Raw genomic sequence first — 21,954 nt, forward strand, 5'->3', positions numbered from 1 at the left:
GATGGCTCAGTTGGTTAAGCATCTGCCTTTGGTCATGATCTTGGGGTTCTAGAACAGAGTCCTGCATTAGGCTCCCTGCTCAGCAGGAAGTCTGCTTCTCCCTCTCCCTCTCCCTCTGCCATTTCCCCTACTTGTGCTCTCTCTGTTAAATAAACAAATAAAATCTTCAAAAAAATATTTTAAAGGAACAAAAAATACAGAGTTCTCATATACTCTGTCTCCCTCCCCTCCCCCATTTCTCTTACTATCAATATCATGCATTAGTGTAGTACATTTGTTACAATTGATGAACCAATAATGATACACTACTATTAACTAGAGTTGATAATCTACATTCGGTTCACTATACATGTTATACAATTCTATGGGTTCTGAGAAATGCATAAGATTACGTTTAGCTTTCTAAGAGACTACCAAATCATCTTCTAAAGTACTTGTACTGTTTTGGATCCCCACTAGCAATGAATGAGAGTTCCTGTTGCTCCACATCTTTCACAGCATTTTATGTTGTCACTATTTAGAAATTTCGCAGTTCTAATAGGTGTGTAGGGGTATTTCATTATTGCTTTAATTTGCAATTTCCTGATAACATTCTTTTCGCATAACTTATTTGCCATCTCTGTATCTTTTTTGGTGAGGTGTGTGTTTAGGATAAATTTGATAAAATCCAATCAATTGTCCTCTTGCGGATTATGTGTTAGTGTCATATCTAAAAATCTTTTGGCTAACCCAAATACTTTTTTAGTAGCATCCCACAAATTTTATATGCTATGTTTTCATTTTCAATTTGCATTTTCCTTTTGAATTCTTTCACTGACAGATGATTTAAAAGTGTGTAGTTTACTTCCTAATGATTGTCCAAAGTCTTTTGTGTTGATTTTTAACTTATGATTCTATTGTGGTATGACGTATATTTTATATGATTGGAATTCTTTTAAATTTATTAAGGTTTGTGTATGGCTCAGAATATCACCTATTTTGATAAATATCCTGTGTGGGTATTTGAAAAGAATGTTACTCTGCTTAGAGTGTTCTATAAATATTAATTAGGTTAAATTCATTTATACTGCTATTCAAATATTTTATATCCTTATAGATTTGCCATCCATTTGTTCTTTCATTTATTAATAGAAGGTTATAAAAATCCTCAGCTATATTTGTGGATGTTTATTTCTCCCTATATTTTTAATTTTATGTTCTTTGAAGTCTTGACATTAACTACATGACTGTTTTTTCATAGCTTCTTTTTTTCTTTTATTTAAATTCAATTTAGTTACATACTGTAATATTAGTTTCAGGGGTAGAACTTATTTATTTTTTTTCAGGGGTAGAATTTAGTGATTAATCAGTTGCATACAACACCCAGTACTCACTACATCAAGTGCCCTCCTTAATGCCTATCACTCAATTACCGCATCCCCCCCCACACATCCCCTGCAGCAACCCTGTTTGTTCCCTATAGTTAAGAGTCTCTTATGGTTTGCCTCCCTCTCTCTTTTCATCTTTTATTTTTCATAGCTTCTTAATTGACTCTTTTATTATTATAAAATGAGGGTTTTTTTTATCTGATACTGCTCTTTTATTCTTCTGATATTAATAGAGGCACTTCAGTTTTCTTTTGATTAGTGCTAATATAGGATATCATTTTTTATCCTTTTACTTTCAAGTTATTTGCATCATTATATTCTAAGTGCATTTCTTGGAGGCAGTATGTAGTTTGGTCTTGCATTTTAATGAATATAACACCATCTCCCTGTTAATTGAAGTACTCAGACCACTTACATTTAGTTTGATTATTGATATCATTAGGTTTAAATCTACCATCTTGTTATTTGTTTTTTGTGTGTCTCATTATTTGTTTTCTTTTTCTTCATCTCTTCTTTGTATGAATTGAATATTATTTTTATAATTTCCTTTTTTTTTTACTTATTTGACACTACCCTGTTATTTTAGTGGTTGTATTAGAGTCTGTAGCATACATCCCTATCATAGTCTACTTTCAAGTGGTGATATACTACTTCTCATATAGTGCAAGAACCTTAAAATAGTATACTTTCATTTTTCCCCTTTCTACCTTCATTTTATTGTTGTCATATATCCTACTTTTACAAGTGTTTCTTTACAGTATATGATTATTTTTGTTTAAAATAACCAGCTTGATTTTTAAGTGATTTAAATGATGAGAAAAATCTTTATGTGTTACCATTTCTAGTGTTCTATCTTTATTATTTTGTGTAGATCCACATTTCCATCTGGTGTCATTTTCCTTCTTCCTGAAGGACCTACTTTAGTATAATTAGTAGCGTGGGTCTGCTTGCAAGAAACTACTTCAGCTTTTGAGTGTCTGAAAGAGACATTATTTCATTTACATTTTTTGAAAGATATTTTTGCTGGGAATAAAATTCTAGGTTTAAAGTTTTGTTTTGTTTTTTTCAGTACTTTAAACCTGTTACTCCACTGACTTCTTGCTTGCATCATTTGTGATGGTAAATCTATTGTCATCCTTATTTTTGTTCCTCTGAATGTAATGTGCTTTTTCTCTAGCTGCTTTTAATATTTTGTCTTTATCACTCTTTTTAAGCAATTTGATTTTGTTGTACCTTGGTGTAATTGTCTTCATATTCATTGTGCTTGGGTTTTTATGAGCTTCTGGATCTGGAAGCTTAGAGTTTTCATCAAATTGGGGGAATTCAGAACCATTATTTCTTCTAATACTTTTTCTGTCCCTCTCTCTTCTTTTTCAAAGACTCCACTATACATACATTGTGTAGTTTCTATTTACTGATGATTTATATCCTCATTATGGGTTGTATCTTCCTGCTTCTTTTTATGTCTGATAATTTTTATTGGATGCCAGACATTGTGAATTTTACCTAGTTGGTAAATGGGTATTTTTGCATTCTTCAAATTTGTTTTGGGACACAAATATCTGGAAACAATTTGTTTACGTTAGGTCTTGCTTTTTAAATATTTATTAGGTAGTACTAGAGCAGAGGTTGATCTAGCGCTAATTCTTTCTAACTATTGGAGCAAGACTTTTCTGTGTATTCTATACAATTCTCCATGAATCTTGAGGGTTTCCTGAAGATTCAGTTGGGCTGATGGAAACAGGCACTACTTGTGCCTCTGTTAACAGGCACTGTTAACTCTGATCCTCTTAGGTGCTTTGTCTAACTTCAAGTAGTTCCCATAGATGTCCATCCTGATCAGTACTCAGCTGAACACCTGAGTCAAACCATTTATCAATCTCCTGAGTTTTCTTTCTGTGCAACTCTTTCCTCCCTATTACTGTCCTGAAAACTCTTGCTGGCTTTGTCTCTCAGAGTTTACCAGGTTCTGTATAGGTTACCCCTTCCTGTGATGTGGCCTGGAAATTCTCTGAAATCAATAAGCTGGGGTAATCATAGAGTTTATTTCCTTCGTTTTCTATCTCTCAATGGTCATTGTCCTTCATTGCCTAACATTTGGTGTTTTGCCAACTGTTATTTCATATATTTTGGTTTTCTTTGTTGTTTCAATCAAGAAGGTAAACTTGACCCCTCACTCCATTATGGCCAAAAGATAATGTCCCATCGTTTACCTTTTAAAAAATAGTCAGAAAATATTGTTAGTATAAAACAACAGATTTACAATAATTTCTGTATTGATTTAACATAAAATACATGCCTTGCTATTTCTTTACCTCCTGTCATATAAAAGGGGTCAGCATTTGATGACTCTGTATGGTTGAGTGAGACTCATGTTGCCATAACTGCATGATCCAATGTCTTCCTGAACTTGGGCCCAGAATTCTACACAATTACTCATGAACCATACCTGCCAGAAGCAATGGTTCTGGTTTTTATCTGGATTCCGAATGATGACTACAGTGACATAGCAAGGTGAGTATTCCACCATTTGCTACTTAAATGATTTGTTGTTCTCTCATACAAATACCAAAACAATGTTTAAAGTATCATTTCTTTAAAAATCAAATTGCTTCCTTCTTAGTTTAAAGGTTTTGCTAATACCCAATTACACTAAACTCTTCAAGTATTCTCAATTAAAATGTTACACAGTATAATAAAAGTCTAATTTCATCACCACTTGAATGACCTAAAGTTGTCATTTATGTTTATAAATCCTCTGTGAATAAACCTTGCAATAGAATCTAACCTGTAACATGTACAGTGTTTAATAAACTTTATTTTTTACAACAGTTTTAGTTTTACAGAAAAATTGCAAGGATAGTACAGTTACCACATATCCCATACCCATTTTCCCTTTATTAACATTTAACATTAGTAGGTATATGTGTTATAATTAATAAACCAATACTGATATGTTATTGTTAATTAAAGTCCATGTTTATTCAGAGTTCCTTGCTTTTAGCCTAATGTTCCTTCTCTGTTCCAGGATCCTATGCAGGGTTCCCTATGATATTTAGTCACCATATATCCTCAGTTCCTCTTTCTTACTAGAGTTTCTCAGACTTCTCTTGTGTTTGATTGCTGCAAGGAGTTTTGAGGAGTACTGATTAGGTATTTGTAGACTCTCCCTGACTTGGAACTTGTCTGATTCCAGGGTTATAAGTTTTGGGGAAAAATAACAGAAGTTCCATTTTCATTATATCATGTCAAGTTGACATATTACCAACATGACCTATCACTTTAATGCTGATTTTGATCACTTGACTGAGGTAGTGTTTGTCAGGTTCCTCTACCATAAAACTAACTGCCCCCCCATTTCCATATTATAATCTTTGAAAAGAAGTCACTATGCAAAGTCAATATCTAAAGAGTGAAAAGTTATATTTTGCTTCCTTGAGGGCAGAGCACATAAATTATTGGAATTCTTCTGCACAGGAGATTTGTATTTCCTCCCACATTTATTTACTTATTCAATTATTTATTTATATCAGCATAGGCTCATAAATATTTATATTTTGGGTCATAATCCAATGCTACTTTATTTTGTTGCTCAAATTGTTCCAGCTTTAACCACTGGGAGCTCTTTCAGCTCCTGTGACTTACAATTTTTTAAACTACAATAAAACCTTCAACATGACTATTCTATGCAGTGACTAAATTACTCCTTAAGATTAAGATAGTCACTTAGGGAGATATATTACTTTCAGGTAATGCATTAAATGATATTCTGGTTGTCTGAAAGAATTTATCTGACAAGAAGTGAATTAAAAACTAAGGAGAAAGTGCCCATTATGTAGTAAATATTTTTTTTATGTAGTAAATATTTTAAGAAACTAATGAAATAGAAAAATAAACTGAAAAAAACAAACCTTTTAAGGCAAATCTATAAATGGCTTCACATGCTTTAGCCAAAATTTCTTCTTCTGGGGAATTAAGCATTAACACCACAGTTGCTACTTTTTTACTTTCAATCGTTAATGGATCAAACTGAAATGTAGAGAGAAAAATGTTAGGTTCACATATAGGCTTTAAAAATCACATAAAAAATGAAGGGTGTCTAGAAACTTGAAGAGAGCATAACCATACAAAAAGGATGTGGTCACTGCCCACTAAGTGCATTGTAAAGTTTTTATTTAAAAAACATTACTGATATATAGTTGCCAAAACTAGTGGCTTTGGAATTCCTGGGGTAATGGCAGGAAGAGCAAAGCATTTTGGAATCCTGACAGATCTAGTCTCTCAACTTAGCTATGTGGAATCAAACAAGTTAATTAAGCAGATAGAATTTCAGTTTCCTTTTCTGTATACTAGGTATAATGATACTTATTCCCCTCAAAGGATCAAGGAAAGGATTAGAGATCATATATTTAAAGCACTTAGCACATTGTCAGATGACTATTAAATAACAGATACTAGCATAATTCTTAGTTGATATGTAAGAATCCTTGAGTACCTGTATATATTAGATGCTCTGGCAGTCTTAACAATCAGTACCTGCTTCTAACCACTATTCTTTCTGAGAAAGCAAACATTATATAATGTTAAATAACTAAAAAGCAACAAAAAACCGCATATAACAAAATGTAAAATGGATAAAATCTGAAAGAGGACAAATGGTAATACAGTATAAAGAAAAAGTATAGAGCTCTAGGAAGACTCCATCTTGTTAAGAGATCTTCGGGAATTCATGGGTAGCCAAAATGCACAATAACAAATCCATGGTTTTCTTTGGTCAAAGAGAAAACAAATTATTACACTATTTTTCTTCCAGTTCCAGAGACTGGTGAAGGAAGGTGCTCTCCTTATGTTAAAGAGGTAAAGGGGAAAAACAAATTTCAAAGCTTTAGCTGGCTCTTTGTGTTGGCCCTTCCTAAATGGACATCTTATTGTGTCTGGGAATATAATGAAAATTAGTTTTCAGTTTCAGGCTGAGATGGAGGGACAGATTACTCTGAGTAAGGAAGCACAATTGTGTGAGGTTGGAAGAGTGAAGAAGACAGAGAAGATAGCAGTAGCAATGACCTAAAAGAGCACAGCTAGGGTAAAATTCCCCTTTGCCGGGAAATGGCTATTGGATTTTAGGACAGTATTATCTAACATCCACATTAAAGCTGCTGTTTGCATATGTCTAACTCTATACTAGAAACCCTAAGAATTACAAAAGTCATGGTATTTGTTCTCAAGCCTTTTAGACTCTTTCTGGGGAGATAAATCTTCATTAAAAGTATGACATATGCACCAAACCTGTGATACTTGTGGGTTTCCAGTGACATGAACCTGTGAGAAAAGATGGCCTCTAGCAGAGCCCAAGCAATGGCAAAGACATTAGCTTCAACACTGACCAGAAGAGCACATGACCTGGAAATCCACAGAAATTTTAAGGGAGGCCTTCTGAAACTATTTGGGGACTGAGGCTTGAAAACCATCAGGCACTCATAAATTCAACAGATATATTAACTATATAAACAAATTAATTGACAAATGCTCCAGCCCAAACTGAGGAAGATAAAACATAAAAAGATACTAGTAGATGAATAAATACAATAAAATACATAGTTAAGCTGAATGATACTGATGTTGTGAATCATAATGTAATTCTTAAGTGTTTCTGAAGTAATGATGACACATTATGAGAAAAAATAATGTCTTAGAATTAAAATTCTTTATTGATTTTTTTCAACAAAGATCACATAAAGGTAAACAGAATGAGATTATTGCCTAGTTATAATTTATTTTTTACATTGATATAAAAAGCAGGTTTAAATATGTGTTTAATAGGCTACAGATTAGTAGAAGTTCCAGATTAGCAAAAGGAAAGGGTAACAAATGAAAGTTGCTCAATTCAGAAAAAGGGAATAATTTTATATTTATAATTTTAAGATTATAATTATAATTAATTATATATTATATAATATATAATAAATATTAATTATATATTATATAATATATCATAATATAATTATAATATAATTATATTAAATATTATGTTATTATATTATTATATTATAATTTTTATATTTATAAAAAAGGTACAACATAAAAATATAGCAAAGAAACATCTTAAAATAAACCTTAAACTTAAAATGGTAGGAATAAATTCAAATATATCAATGATCAAAATAAACATCAATAGGACAAAGAGATCTCATTAAGTAAGATTGTCAGATTGGGTTATAAAGCAAAATCTACTCTTTTTTGTATATTGATGTATACTTCTTCCACTTGACCTTACAGAATACAAATTCATATCTATCTAAGATATAGAATATTTCTATTGGCTCTGAATATCTCTCATGCTTCTCCCTCCTCCAAAAAGAAAAACCCCAGAAAGATAATCCTTGACTTTTAAAATCATCAGTTTTTCCTATTCTTGAACGTTTTATAAAGAGAATCATAATCAGAACATGACTTCTTTCATATCTGCCTTGTTTAGCACAGCACAATGTCTCTGAGATTCATTCACATTTTTTTCATTTACATTTTTGCACACTAAGTCATACTTTCTATAGCTATATATTATTTCATTGTATGCATATACCAGTTTGGGTTCTTTTCTTTCAGCTGGAGGCTATCATGAACAAAGCTGCAATGACTATTCTTACATGTCTTTTTGTGGATATATGCCTTCATTTCCCTTGGTCATATACCTAGGCATGGATTTGATGAGCCATAGTCTAGGTACATGTTTACATTTCATAGATACTGTTGAACAGTTCTCTAAAGTGGTTTTATCAATTTACATTACATACAAATTACATTAAATTTACAATTTAAGAATTCCAGTTGTTCTACATCGTTACCAATCCTTGATATTTTCAGTCTTTTAAATTTGTCTTTCCATAGCTCTTAGATTATATTTTAAAAGCAATCTGCTTTTCATGGTTGTAACAGTGAGAGAAATGATCTACTGCTCTCTACTACAACTGCATCCTGGTCAGAAGCAGAAGCATTCTCTTTACTTTTTAAAATTGTCCTATGTCCCTTCTACTGACTCTGACTCAACACATCCATCTATCTCTCAGCTTTGTCTTCTGTCATTATCTTTGATACTCTACCATTTTTTCTTTGCTTACTCACATATAGGTTTCCTGCAGCACCCATAGTGTTCAGTCTTTGAAGATTTCTTGGTAGCTAATAAGCAAATAGTGAAAGATAAAGCTTCACTGGTTCAACTACTCCCACTACAGCTACTCCCACTACAGCTATTCCTCATCCTCACTGTGGTCCCCACTCCATTCACTCTCTCTACTTCCACTTAAGCTTTTTGGTTTCTTCACTTCTTAACTTGCTTCAATTTAATGATCTATTATTTTAATAATACTCCTGCCAAACCCTAAATAAACTTTTTTGTCTTCTCATCAAATCAATTTGAGAATACTCAAACCATGAGCAAACACTAGAATTTTCTTTCTTTGCATTTGTGCTCAAGCATCCAAACATTCTTACTGAGAATATTAAGCTACTGGAAAATTAGTATTACTATACATTCGTGATCAACAAGTTCACAAGAGCTTCACATATTTACAAGAGTCTCTGCACATATTCTTCTGTTAAAGAATTGAACATTAAAGAATTGTTAAAGAAACATTAAAGAAAATGTATCTCCTACTAAGCCTAATATCTAATGTGTGCTTTGGATTTTTAACCTGTCCACCTTTATTTTTAAAAAAAGATTTTATTTATTTATTTGAGAGAGAGCGAGAGAAAGATTGAACTCAAGCACAAGCAGGAGGAAAGGCAGGGGGAGAGGGGGAAGCAGGCTTCTCGCTGAGCAGGGAGCCCCATGTGGGACTCCATCCCAGGACCCCAGGATCATGACCCAAGCTGAAGGCAGACACCCAACTCTCTGAGCCACCCAGGCACCCCCCATTTACTTTTAACTCACTCATTCATTCAATAAACACCCATTCAACCCCGGATAAGTGTATTACACCAAGAACAGCACATTAAATAAGATATTCAAGACCCCTATTTTCATAGAACACATTCCCAGTTATGTCATACCATTAATCATCCCTTTTTTCTTTTGAGTTGTCAACTTCCTTCTAACAATTGAATTATTCTCATTACCTCTTTTGAGTCCACTTTACAGAGGGCCAAGTTAGATTTAATAAAATGCAGCTAAGTGTAAATATGATGAGTTTTAATAAATGTATATGTACACATAACCAGCCACTCCAAATGATACGTGGAACTTTCCACTACCCGCAAAATATTCATTCCCATCTCTCTGCAGTTGATTCTCTTTCCCATATCCACTTTAGGCAACCAGATCTGCATCCTTTCACTATAGATTAACTCCAACTATTTAATATGAAATTATCACATAGGTACCCTTTATGTATGGCTCCTTTCATTTGGCAGAATGCTTATGAAATTCATCCAGATTGTTCCATGTATCGGTGATTCATTCCTTTTTACTGATGAGTAGTATCTCATTGTATGAATACAACACAATTTGTTTATCCATTCAATTAATTGATGGACCTATGGGTTGTTTCCATTTGGGACCATTATGAATAAAGCTGCAATGGGAATTTTCATATAAGTCTTCTTGTAGATATATGTTTTCATTTCTCTTGAGTAAATACCTAGGGGTAGAATTTCTGGCTTGTCTGGTAGTGCATGTTTAACTTTACCAAAAAAATAATTTTAAAAAGATTTTATTTATTTATTCATGAGAGACTCACAGAGACACACAGAGAGGCAGAGGAGAGAAGCAGGCTCCCTGTGGGGAGCCCGATGCAGGACTCTGTCCCAGGACCCTAGGATCACAACCTGAGCTGAAGGCAGATGCTTAACCATTCAGCCACCCAGGTGCCCTTAATTTTTTTTTTCCAAAGTAGTGTTACTATCTTGTGTTCCCACCAGCAATGTATCTGTATCCAGCATAGTATATCTCTTCACTTATTTGTCTTTCTTAATTTATCTTAGCAATGTTTTATAGTTTTCAGCATATAAGCATTGCATTTATTTTGTTGAACTTATTTCTAAATATTTCATTGTTTCTGATGCTATGGCAACTAATATCTTTTTCCTTCATGTATTTTAGACAAGTGTTACTAGGTGAACAACATTTAGGATCATTATTTCTCTTACAAATAACTTTTTTATTATGATGATATGTATCTCTTTTTCTCTGGTAATATTATTTGCCCTGTTATATAATTCATCTAGTATTAATATAGGCACTCTATCTTTCTTATGATTATTTCTGTATCTCTTTTTCCATATTTTTACTTTTAGCCTATCCATATCTTTATATTTAAAGTAGATTTCTTGGGGATGCCTGGGTGGCTCAGTGGTTGAGCATCTGTCTTCAGCTCAGGGTATGATTCCAGAGTCCTGGGATCGAGTCCCATATCAGTATCCCTGCATGGAGCCTGCTTCTCCCTCTGCCTATGTTTCTGCCTCTTTCTTTGTGTCTCTCATCAATCAATAAATGAAATATTTTAAAAATATAGTAGATTTCTTGTAGACAGCTTATAGTTTGGGTCTTGTTTTTTTATTCAGTTTGACAATCTCTTGCTTTTAATTAGAATATTTAATCATTTACATTTAATATAGTTACTGATTGGGGTTTTTTAAAAGATTTTATTTATTCATGAGAGACACAGAGAGAGAGAGAGAGAGAGAGAGAAAGAGAGAGAGAGGCAGAGACACAGGCAGAGGGAGAAGCAGGCTCCATGCAGGGAGCTAGAAGTGGGACCTGATCCTGGGTCTCCAGGATCACACCCAGGGCTGAAGGTGGCGCTAAACCATTGAGCCACCCTGGCTGCCTGGGTTTGTTTTTTTAAAGATTTTTTAAATTAATTTTTTAAAAAATATTTTATTTATTCATTAGAGAAACAGGAAGAGAGGCAGAGACACACAGGCAGAGGGAGGAGAAGCAGGCTCCATGCAAGGAGTCTGAGGTGGGACTCTATCCCAGGAATCTGGGATCATGCCTTAAACCAAAGGCAGACACTCAACCACTGAGCCACCCAGGCATCCCTTTTTAAATTTATTTATGAGAGACACAGAGAGGCAGAGACATAGGCAGAGGAAGAGGGAGCCTGATATGTAGGACTTGATTCCAGCGCTCTGGGATCATGCCCTGAGCCAAAGGCAGATGCTCAACCATTGAGCCACCCAGGCATCCCTATGATTGGGTTTTAGTAGACCATCCTGTTAGTTGTTTTCTCTTTTTCTGATTTGGTCCCTGGTTTCCTTTTTCCTGTCTTCTTTTGGAAAATTGAAATTTTTTTTTTTTTTTAGTATCCAATTTATCTCCTCTATTGGCTTATCAACTGAGTTTTCTTCTGATTATGGGTCACATTTTTCTTTGCATATAATAATTATTTTTATTGGCTACTGAACATGTGAAAATTATGTTGCTGAGTGTCCAGACTCTTTGGGCAGGGCGAGTTTCTCTTAAAGGATGTCGAATTTTGTTCTACTAGACAGTTTTATTTATGGTTCAGTTTGATCTATTTAAGGCCTGTTTTAAAGCATTATTATAGCAGGTTTGGGGAAGTCTTTGCTCTAGGGCTGGGTTAGCCATACTACTACTAAGGCATGACCTTGCAGGGGCTCTATTTAATACCCCAGATGTTCAGTAAGATCTCTCCAATCTTTTGGATCAAAATTAGAATGTATTTCAGATCTGTATGGGTCTAAAAATTATTCAGCTTACAGCTCCCTGATAGTTGTTCATGCCTGTTCTTTGTCATGAGCATGAGTTTCACCCTGTGCAGCTTAGACTTCAAGGAATCAAGGGGACCATTACCCAAATTTCTGGTGCTATTTTTCTATGTATTTCCCTCCTCTCTGGCACTCTGCCATGCACATGCCAGCCACCTTCACCTCTCTAAACTCTGACTTCTCAAAAGTCTCTTATTTTAAAACAAAAATAATCTTTCCCTAGATATTAATCACCTTCCAGATGCTATCCTATCTTGCCTTCCCTTTCACAGTCAAAACTCCTAAGAACTATTGATTTTTCTCTATTTTCTCCCTCTCACATTGCCAAACTGACTTTCATCCTCATAGGTTCACCAAAGTAGTTCTAAGATCATCATCAGTGATCACCACGTCACTTATCATTTTTGACATTTTTATCTCATTTCTAGAGAATTAAAATGATAAACAGAACTTGAAACTGTAGAAGCTTAAGGCTTGCTTTAATTATCAGGCCTCCATCCTTCTGGATAAATTTCTTATTGCTTTTTATTCCATGGTAGTTTCAGTGTTGAAAATCCTTGGTGGTGGTGGTGGTGATGGTGGTGGGGTGGTGGTGGGGTGGTGGTGGTTGTTGTTGTTGTTTGGGGGGGTTGTTTTGTTTTGTTTTTTCACAGCTATATTCCTCTGAACTTCCCTATGGCAGCACTTAATACATTGCATCGTCTCTTTAGTGTATGTGTCTTATGTTTACCATCATTTACTCAGTTGCTCAAGCCAAGAATGTTGAAACATCTCCCCACTCCTCTTCTCCTTACACCCCACATGCAGTCCATCAGCATCCTGTCAACTCTACCCTCAACATGGATCCCCACTATGGCCACTTCTTGCCTTCTCCATAGTTACCACCTGGGCCTAGCTGCAGAGTTTATGGCTCCTCTGTAACAGCCTCCAAACTGGTCTTCCAGGTATCACTGTTCTTTCACATTGTAGCTAGAATGATCTTATGCTTTTTATTTTAAATAGACATGTCGCTAATCTTCTACTTGTAGCCGTCCACTAGATTCCCTTTCTTTGCACATTCCAAAAAATATCCAATCTCCTTAATATAGCCAAGAGGGCCCTACATGATCATCACTGTCCCACCACCTTTGGTACCTACCTCCTACTCCCTGCTGTCTAATTTCTAGTCATACAAACTTTCTTGGCATTTCTCACTCATACTAACTGGGGTATTCTCTCCGGATATTTGCAGAGTGTACTTCCTCATTCCATTTGTCTTTCTTAAATGTGACCCCACTGGGAAAGCTTGCCCTGACATGGATTTTATTTAAAGTAGCCTGATCACTCTCCATCTTTTATATCCTACTTTATTTTTCCTCATTGATCTTATTACTATCTGAATTATACTATTACTTATTAAGTGACTGTTTCCCCCAGCTAGGACATTTGCTATTCTGGTATTTCAATATTTTTAAATCTGCCTTTAGGAGCCTGCGAATGAATATGCCATGATTTTTTAAAAGATTTTAATTTTTTATTCATGAGAGTAGAGAGAGGCAGAGACACAGACAGAGGGAAAAGTAGGCTCCATACGGGGTGCCCGATGGGACTTGATCCCCGGACTCCAGGATCATGCCCTGAATGAAAGGCAGACACTCCACTGCTGAGCCACCCAGGCGTCCCCGAATATGCCATGTTAAAACAAGGATATGTCATGATCTCCACACAATGACTACAATTGTCAAAGGAGTACATAAAAACATATTTAAACTAAAACTATCATAAATACCTTAATCCTTCTTTAATGGTTGAGAAAACATTTCAGTATTTTTCCATATCTTCTGGTCATCATTAAGAAAAAGGTGATACGGGGTACAAGAAGCTTAAAGGGAAGATTCAAACTGTGAGAGTCACAATCTAAAGAGCTGTTAAAAGGGGAGAAATACCAATTTTTGGCAGAGAGTGGAGAAACTTGGCATGACATTTGTTTCTCCTACAGAGCCTACAGCATTATAGTAATTTTTTATTAAAAAAGGTGCTGAGAATAAAATGATAGCTATAACAGAATGCCACACAACTAAATAAATAATACTGTGTTGTAATTACATATCCCATCTGCTTTCCTGTGAGGAACTCACAGTCAGTCACCAACAAGCTGGTTGTGAAATTATAATTTCACGCTCTACACAAAATAAATGATAAACCAAAGTTATTTATAGAAAGAGTGAAATAAAGGGGAAGCATTCTGACTAAATTTTAAATCTTAAGCTCAATTAGAGAAGCCATAGACTTATAAAGATATTTTTATATCTCTGTGAAGGAAACAAGATTGTCTTGAATAGTGCTGCCCAGTAGAACTTCAACAATGGAAATGTTCTGATTCTGCATTGTCCAATACAGCAGTCACAAGCCACATGAGGCATTTGAGCACTTGAAGTATAATGTGACTGAGGAATTTTTCACTTAATTTTTTGTTGTTAATTTTAGAATGATCTTATGCTTTTTGTTTTAAATATAAATGAGATGTCACTAATCCTTTACTTGTAAACTTCCACTGGATTCCCCTTTTTGCACATTAGAAAAAAACCCAACCAATTAATTTAACTTTAATTATAAATTTAAATTTAAATGGCCATACATGACTAGTGACTACTGCTTAAGCACAGGTCTAAAAGAATACAAAACTATAAAGTTGAACTCAGTGAAAACACATAAATCATGACAGTTTAGTGATTTTTATGGTACCGAAAAGGGCAAATAAAAGGCGTTTTTGATGTCTATTGGAATGTGCTTGCTACATCAGTGGTCTCAGATCACAAGGAACCAATTACACAGGAAAAGAGATAAACAGAAGAGAGCAAATTGTACTGCTCTGGTATGAACATTTAGTAGAACATCTAGACATCAGTTAAAATCTGTTTTTTAAAAAAAGTGTAAAAGTTAAAATGAAAACATTTAAAATAAAATGGTTTCTAGTTTTCTTTATCACCTGAATTAATTGTTTAGATCCAGGTAAGCAAGCTGATAATTATTTATATAGTTTTGCATATGTTTATCAATTTATACTAATGTTTATTAAACCATGACATTTATCTGTATTTATCTGTGACGAGGGAGAAAGACAGGAAAATAAATTCCCAGAAAGCTTCATTTCTGAAATAAGTTCAAGCAGTTTTGGCAGTTGGTGACAGAGGGTTAAGGGTTACATTCTGAGGTTGATGAAAGCATCCAGGAAAAACAAGTCTCTGGAGATAACCCACTCTTACAAGGAACTGGGTTTGCTTGCCCAGATGAGAAAACCGGTTCTGCTATTGCCTATTGCTCTAACTCAATATTCACTGAGTTTAACTCCCCCATAAGCACCGAACGACAAAGAGAAGCTGCTGACCCATTAACATAAATGTTCAGTTAACTTGATGCTTATTGAGATTCCAGAACCAGGGCATAGTCCCTTGTAAGTTTAGGTGGTGTGAGTTTATCCACTGAAACTCAATTTCCATTGAAATGTCAGGAAAATAAAAGTTCCATGCTCATAAACTTGAAGACTTGACCATGAACTTCAGTGGCCAGGTGGTCTACCACAGCTGATATCCCTGCCTTCTTTGACAATTCATAAAAATTCTAAAGTTGTATAGAATGATGAAGAGCACACTCAACTACATCATTAAAAATAACAACTTTTACTAAGTTCTTATCTAGTGCCAAGCACTGTTCTAAGGATCTTATATTTATCTAACCTTTCCTCGCTGCTGTGAGTAGATATGAAGTGGATATCATGACATCCTCTCTGGAGTATACAGAAGTTGAGAACTTTGCCCCAGATATAAATGGCAGATGATGGAGTGAGAATTCAGTCACTAGCAGTATAACTCCAGATCCTGTGTTCTTAGTCACTGAATATCTTGCCTTATGTTAAATATTGTCTATTAAAGTCATTTCTGTTACCAACTCTCTTAAGCAATCATTCCATGGAAAGTTTGCCTTTTGTTAAAGCATCACAAACAACCTTTCAGCCAGACATGGAAATGATATGGGAAGGCAGAGTATAGTTGCATTGCTAGTTCAAGCTCTATCTTCCCCACATCCAAGCTAGTGGTCACTTTCATGAGAAGAAATGGAGGTCAAGAAACCATATATACCTATATTAAAGATATGTTTGACAATGAGAAAATTAAGAAAAAAAAAGGAAATTTTTGTTTTACCCATATAACTGAACATCCTTCTTTCTGTCCCCAAGACCCATTTTAAATAGTAGGTGAAAGACTTAAAAAAAAAAAAAAAAAAAAGACCAATGAAAATACAAATCTCTGGAAATAATGTTTTCAGGAACTTTAGAAGAAGGAAGTTGTTATTGGTTGGCACAGGAAAGTTTATATTCTTAAGCAGTTATATATCTATCTTTTAAGTTTGGTTTTCCTTTAAAATCTGTACAAGAAAACATTTGTAGACTTTGAAGAGGTACACCTTGGAACAAATTCCAAGTTCAGAAAGTTTAAACACAATTTAGATAGTTTAATTTTAACTAAAAATTAGAGAGTCCAGAAATCTAACAAAATTTAAACTACCTAAATTGTGTTTAAACTTTCTGAACTTTTGTGTTTAAATTTAAATACTGTTTTGAAGTATTTGAATTTACAAGATAGAGAGTGGTTACGTACTTCGATGATACTCTATCAGCTTTATTAACATAAAGTCAGAGTAGGAGAAGGATGGAAGGACCCTGAGGACAGGCAATAGTCAAGGACCACTGGCAATTGTAACACAGCCTGGCCATTTTTTTTTTTTTTTTGGTCTTACTCTACTTTTTTAAAAAATATAATTAACATAGGGTGTTATATTAATTTCACATGTATAATATAATGATTCAACAATTCTACACATTTCTCAGTTCTCATCAAGATAAGTGTACTCTTTAATCCCTTTTATTATCTCACTCATTCAGCACCTATCTCCCCTCTGGCGGTTAACCACCAGTTTGTTCTCTGAATTTAAAGTCTGTTTCTTTGTTGTCTCTTGTTTTGTTTGTTCATTTGGTTTTTCCTTAAATTCCACATATGGCTGAAATCATTCGGTATTTGTCTTTCTTTGTCTGACTTACTTCACTTTTTTTTTTTTCACTGTGAAAATGCTTTAATGGTGGCGTCTGTACAGCATGTGACGTCCAGACAGGAAGAAGAGCGAGTGCGCACAGAGACACGGCTGTCAGAGAACAGGTTGTGAGCGAATAAAGAGTTCACACGGCTTCCACGCGCTTTACCAGCTATCAGCTCGAGGCCACCTCCTCCTCCGCCTCCTCCTCGGCCGTGGCATCCTGGTACTGCTGGTACTGGGACACCAGGTCTCTCCTGGTGCTCTCGGCCTCCGTGAACTCCATCTCGTCCATGCCCTCCCCCGTGTACCAGTGTAGGAAGGCCTTGCGCGGAACATGGCCGTGACCTGCTCTGAGATGCACTCGAACAGCTCCTGGATGGCCATGCTGTTGCCGATGAAGGTGGCGGACGTCTTCAGCCCCCAGGGTGGGATGTCACAGACAGCTGTTTCCACGTTGTTGGGGATCCACTCCACGAAGCAGCTGCTGTTCTTGTTTTAGACGTTCAGCATCTGCTCGCCCACCTCCTTCACGGACATGCGGCCCCAGAATACTGCGGCCACAGTCAGGTAGCGGCCATGGCGGGGGTCACAGGCAGCCATCATGGTCTTAGCATCAAACATCTGCTGGGTGAGCTCGGGCACCATCAGGGCCCGGTACTGCTGGCTACCTCGGCTGGTCAGTGGGGCGAAGCCGGGCATGAAGAAGTGCAGGCGGGGGAAGGGGACCATATTGACAGCCAGCTTGCGCAGGTCAGCATTATATAGCAAGGTGACAATCTTTTTATGGCTAATATTCCATTATATATATATATACACACACACACACACACACACACACACACACACACACATATATATATACCATATCTTCTCTATCTATTCATCTATGGAGGGATACTTGATGTAATTAATCCCTATCAAAATAACAACAATAGGGCAGCCCGGCTGGCTCAGCAGTTTAGCACCGCCTTCAGCCCAGGGTCTGATCCTGGGGACCTGGGATCGAGTCCCACATTGGGCTCCCTGCATGGAGCCTGCTTCTCCCTCTGCCTGTGTCTCTGGCTTTCTCTACCTATCTATCTATCTATCTATCTATCTATCTATCTATCTATCATCTATCTATCATCTATTTCTATCTATCTCTATCTATCTCTATCTCTATCTCTGTGTCTCTCATAAATAAATAAGTAAAATCTTTTAAAAAAGATAAAATCTTGGGGAACCTAGGTGGCTCAGTTCATTAAGTGTCTAATTCTTGATTTCAGCTCAGGTCATGATTTCAGGGTCCTGGGATCGAGCTCCCATCAGGCTCTGAATTCTGCAGGGAGTCTGCCTGAGAGTTTTCCCTCTGCCCTTCCCTGGGCGCATGCTCTCTCTTTCTCTCCATCAGATAGAGATAGATAGATAGATGATTGATAGATAGATAGATAGATAGATAGATAGATAGATAGATGGATCCATCTTTAATAAAATAAAATAAAATCTTGAAAAAATAATGCTATGTTGCAGTAAAAAGGAGTAATGCAAACTTAGGCTACAATGAAAAAATAAGGAGAGAATTTGCAATATTTTAGGAGTATGTCCAAAGGGAGAACAACTAGAATGATGAAAATGCATCATTAACCACAATGACCATCTATCTCTGCAAAGCTTTCCTAGAACTGGGCAGACAGATGCTTTTGCAGTCTTTATTCTCAACTGCATTGAAGGATCATACCTAAGAAGTTACATAGGGGTGTGTGTGCGTGCATATGCATGTGCGTGTGTATCAGAGTCTAAAGAAGTCCCATAATAATAGGTTTTATTTACTAGTGTTAACTATGTGCAAGGTACTGAAAACTTGATGTGTTTTATTTCATCTTAATTCACACAACAACCAAAATGAATTGGATATTATAATTTACATTGAAGAAATTTTTGTAAAAAACTGAAATAATTCAGCCACATTTGGCAACTGTGCCAAATAACACAGCTCATGAGAGGCAGAGCTGGGACATTTGTAGCTACAAAGCTCCAGTGCTGTTGAGAAGATCCTGCATTAAGCTGAGCTTCTCTCAAACTATAAAATCCTGTGAGTCTACTGACCAACTCTAAGCGGTTTTTTTTTTTTTTCATTTTATTTGAAGAAAATTACACCAAATGTCTGTTTCAAAATAAGTTTCTACATTGAAAACTGTCCAAGTTCATTTTCTATTTTTAACACAATCTCTTGGTAATTCATAAACTTTAAAGAAATAAGATAAAACCATTCTTTTAGGAGACACAGGGTTTTGTGTTGCAGGCAATACATTACTCAAATATTTGGAATAGAAAAAGTGGATGAACCCAGAGTTTTCCCTCCATAGAACTGGAAAATACAAGACTTCTAATGTCCAAATGGTCATCTTCAGACAGTCTTATATGTACATTTAATAGCTATAGCATAAACTCTAGGTATTTTTGAAAATTCACTTGGATGATTAACATTAATGAGAGACAGGCAAATATAAATTTAAAATATTTAAAAGCACAAACCAAAACTATTTGTTCATTAACTAGGCTTATAAACATGCCATCCACATTCTGGAAAAGCTAATAATTACTCTCTAATTGTGCTAATTATGTAATGACAACATTGTAAATGTTTGTTTATATAATGTTAGATTTCTCTAATCTTATCATTAGTCAGACTTTGGACTTCTGCCACTGTGTACTCATGTATATACTGGTATGTGCCAAACTGTTTGAACAATTTATTTTTAAATCTGGTTGTTAATGTGCTGCTATAATATTCAAATCAGAAACTTACCACATCCTTAGGAGGAGGTTCTGCTTCCTTCTTTATCTTTTTACCCATTCTGGAAAAAGATGCAATAAATAGTTAAAAATGTCATTTGTAGGGGAGCCCGGATGGCTCAGTTGATTAAGCATCTGACTCTTGATCTCAGCTCAGGTATTGAGCTCAGGGTTGTGAGTTCAGGCCCCATGTTGGGCTCCACGCTGGATGTGGAGCCTACTTTAAAAAAAAAAAAAAGTGTCATTTGTACATTATATACACAATTACAATGTATTGTGATTACAATTGTAATTACAATTACAATACATTGTAATTACCTATTCCCTTATTTTTTTTAAGACTTTATTTATTGATTGATAAGAGACACACAGAGAGAGAGAGGCAGAGACACGGGCAGAGGGAGAGCAGGCTCCATGCAGGGGGCCCAATGTGGGACTTGATCCCAGGACTCCAGGATCACGCCCTGGGCCAAAGGCAGGTGCTTAACTGCTGAGCCACCCAGGGATCCCCACCTATGCCCTTAGCAGGAGATTTATTTCCTCATTTAATTTTACCCAAAAAGAAAATACACAATACATGTACATTATTGTACATGTATAAATATGTTACCTACATTCCTATTTCAAATTCTGCAACTTTTAAGGAACCTATTGATAAGATTGTTGAACACTAGTCCTGGCTTCCAGTTTGTAAGGAAGAGAATAAATTAGTGACATAACTTTTACTTACAAAATAGGAAACAGTTGCCATGTTTACAGCTCACTTCTGGATAATTTGGGAGACTACATCCAAGTTACTTTTGAGATCTGCAAGAATCTTTTGCCACAAAGGGAGTTTTGTCTGCTTTCTCGCACTGATCTTATCCCAACAGTGTCCGGTACATAATAGGCATTCAATATTCATAAAAATCATTAACTGTTTTTTCCTGAGAGTATGATTGTATGAATGATACCGAAGACATACCAACTCCAAACTAACATTTGTGTCAATTCCCCAGATATCTGGAAGTTTTCTCTAATATAATCCATAGTTCAAAAAAAATTTAATTGAGAGTCTGAAGAGATTCTGGGGTTACTGCTTGCAGGACCTTTTTCCATCTGCCCTTGTATGTCCATGCCTATACAGACAAAAAGTCAAAGGATTGGTATTCAGAGTTGATATACTACAGAGGAGTAACCACCTGGGTATAGAGAGTTTTCTAAGGTGTTGGTGACTATTAGAATAACCCTAGAAATCTTCAGAATTTTCTCCAATGAGAGTTTGTGGGGTTATGTTTGGCATTTGCACAATCTCAGATGGTATAAACTAGTCTCAAGGAAATGACTATAGCTTCCAGAGAAATTCTAGGAAGTCGAAAATCTTGGGGAGAATCTACAATGTCAGAGTTAGTTTAGATTGTTTGTCAAGGCACAAATGCAACTCCTAGCATAAGAAACACTGATCAGAATTTATCACATACCTTAAAAAGTCACATGTTCATAGAAACTCCTAAGGATTTCTGAAAGATATCCAGGTTCCTAAGTTCAGGTCACAGATTTCAAGATTTTTGAGGGTCTGGGCAAGTTTATGCTGTTATGCACTACCTCATATTATATCCAATATATTAAACATTAAAATGTACCCACATTCTCCATTAAATATAATTTTAATCATAAAAAATTTTGAAGTTCAGCGTTTGAAATTATTAAGCAGTTTGTACACCTGGAAATTCTTGAAAAAATGAGAAAATTGTTTTCAAATGTAATTTAATATTAAAAACATTTAATGTTAATTTTTCAGTTTTCAGATTTTAGAAGCAATATTTTTTTCAAAACTGAAACATATTTCATGGATGCTTAAAAAGCACAAAGACCTTAGACTTTGTGTCTATAATATTCCAGGCAGATGCAAAGAAATTATTCTGGACAAATGAAAATCTATCCTATGACTAATCTCTAGGAAAAAGAAATTTCAGAGCTCTTTGCAACCAATTCCAAGATATAGCAGCCTTTGATTTACATAAGAACTGCTTATGAA

At 35.4% G+C, this 21,954-nt stretch overlaps 1 protein-coding gene, 1 long non-coding RNA gene and 1 pseudogene across 21 annotated transcripts in view; 1 reads left to right on the forward strand and 2 right to left on the reverse strand.

The window, feature by feature from the left end:
* LOC144313316 (uncharacterized) overlaps nt 1–21,954 on the forward strand; it is a 357,200-nt gene that overhangs the window by 190,629 nt on the left and 144,617 nt on the right. The gene's annotated exons all lie outside the window — the stretch shown is intronic.
* Nucleotides 1–21,954, reverse strand: part of ARMC3 (armadillo repeat containing 3) — a 101,747-nt gene that overhangs the window by 77,647 nt on the left and 2,146 nt on the right. For 11 of the 20 annotated variants that reach the window (XR_013379293.1, XM_077896830.1, XM_077896812.1 and 8 more), the window contains exons 2-4: nt 19,951–19,999; nt 8,487–8,540; nt 5,279–5,396 (exon numbers count right to left, since the gene is read on the reverse strand). Coding sequence is in view for 17 of the 20 variants with exons in the window: in XM_077896830.1 (XP_077752956.1) it covers nt 5,279–5,396; nt 8,487–8,540; nt 19,951–19,998 (220 nt within the window). In the remaining 3 variants the exon portion in view is untranslated. Of the gene's footprint in view, nt 1–5,278; nt 5,397–5,862; nt 5,926–8,486; nt 8,541–13,860; nt 13,936–19,950; nt 20,000–21,954 lie in introns of those variants that run through there. The other 9 variants (XM_077896814.1, XM_077896823.1, XM_077896815.1 and 6 more) reach the window with 5 other exon arrangements.
* LOC144313250 (tubulin beta chain pseudogene) lies at nt 17,136–17,954 on the reverse strand (annotated as a pseudogene).

Source organism: Canis aureus, chromosome 5 (assembly GCF_053574225.1).
Source record: "Canis aureus isolate CA01 chromosome 5, VMU_Caureus_v.1.0, whole genome shotgun sequence".
Lineage (NCBI taxonomy): Eukaryota > Metazoa > Chordata > Mammalia > Carnivora > Canidae > Canis > Canis aureus.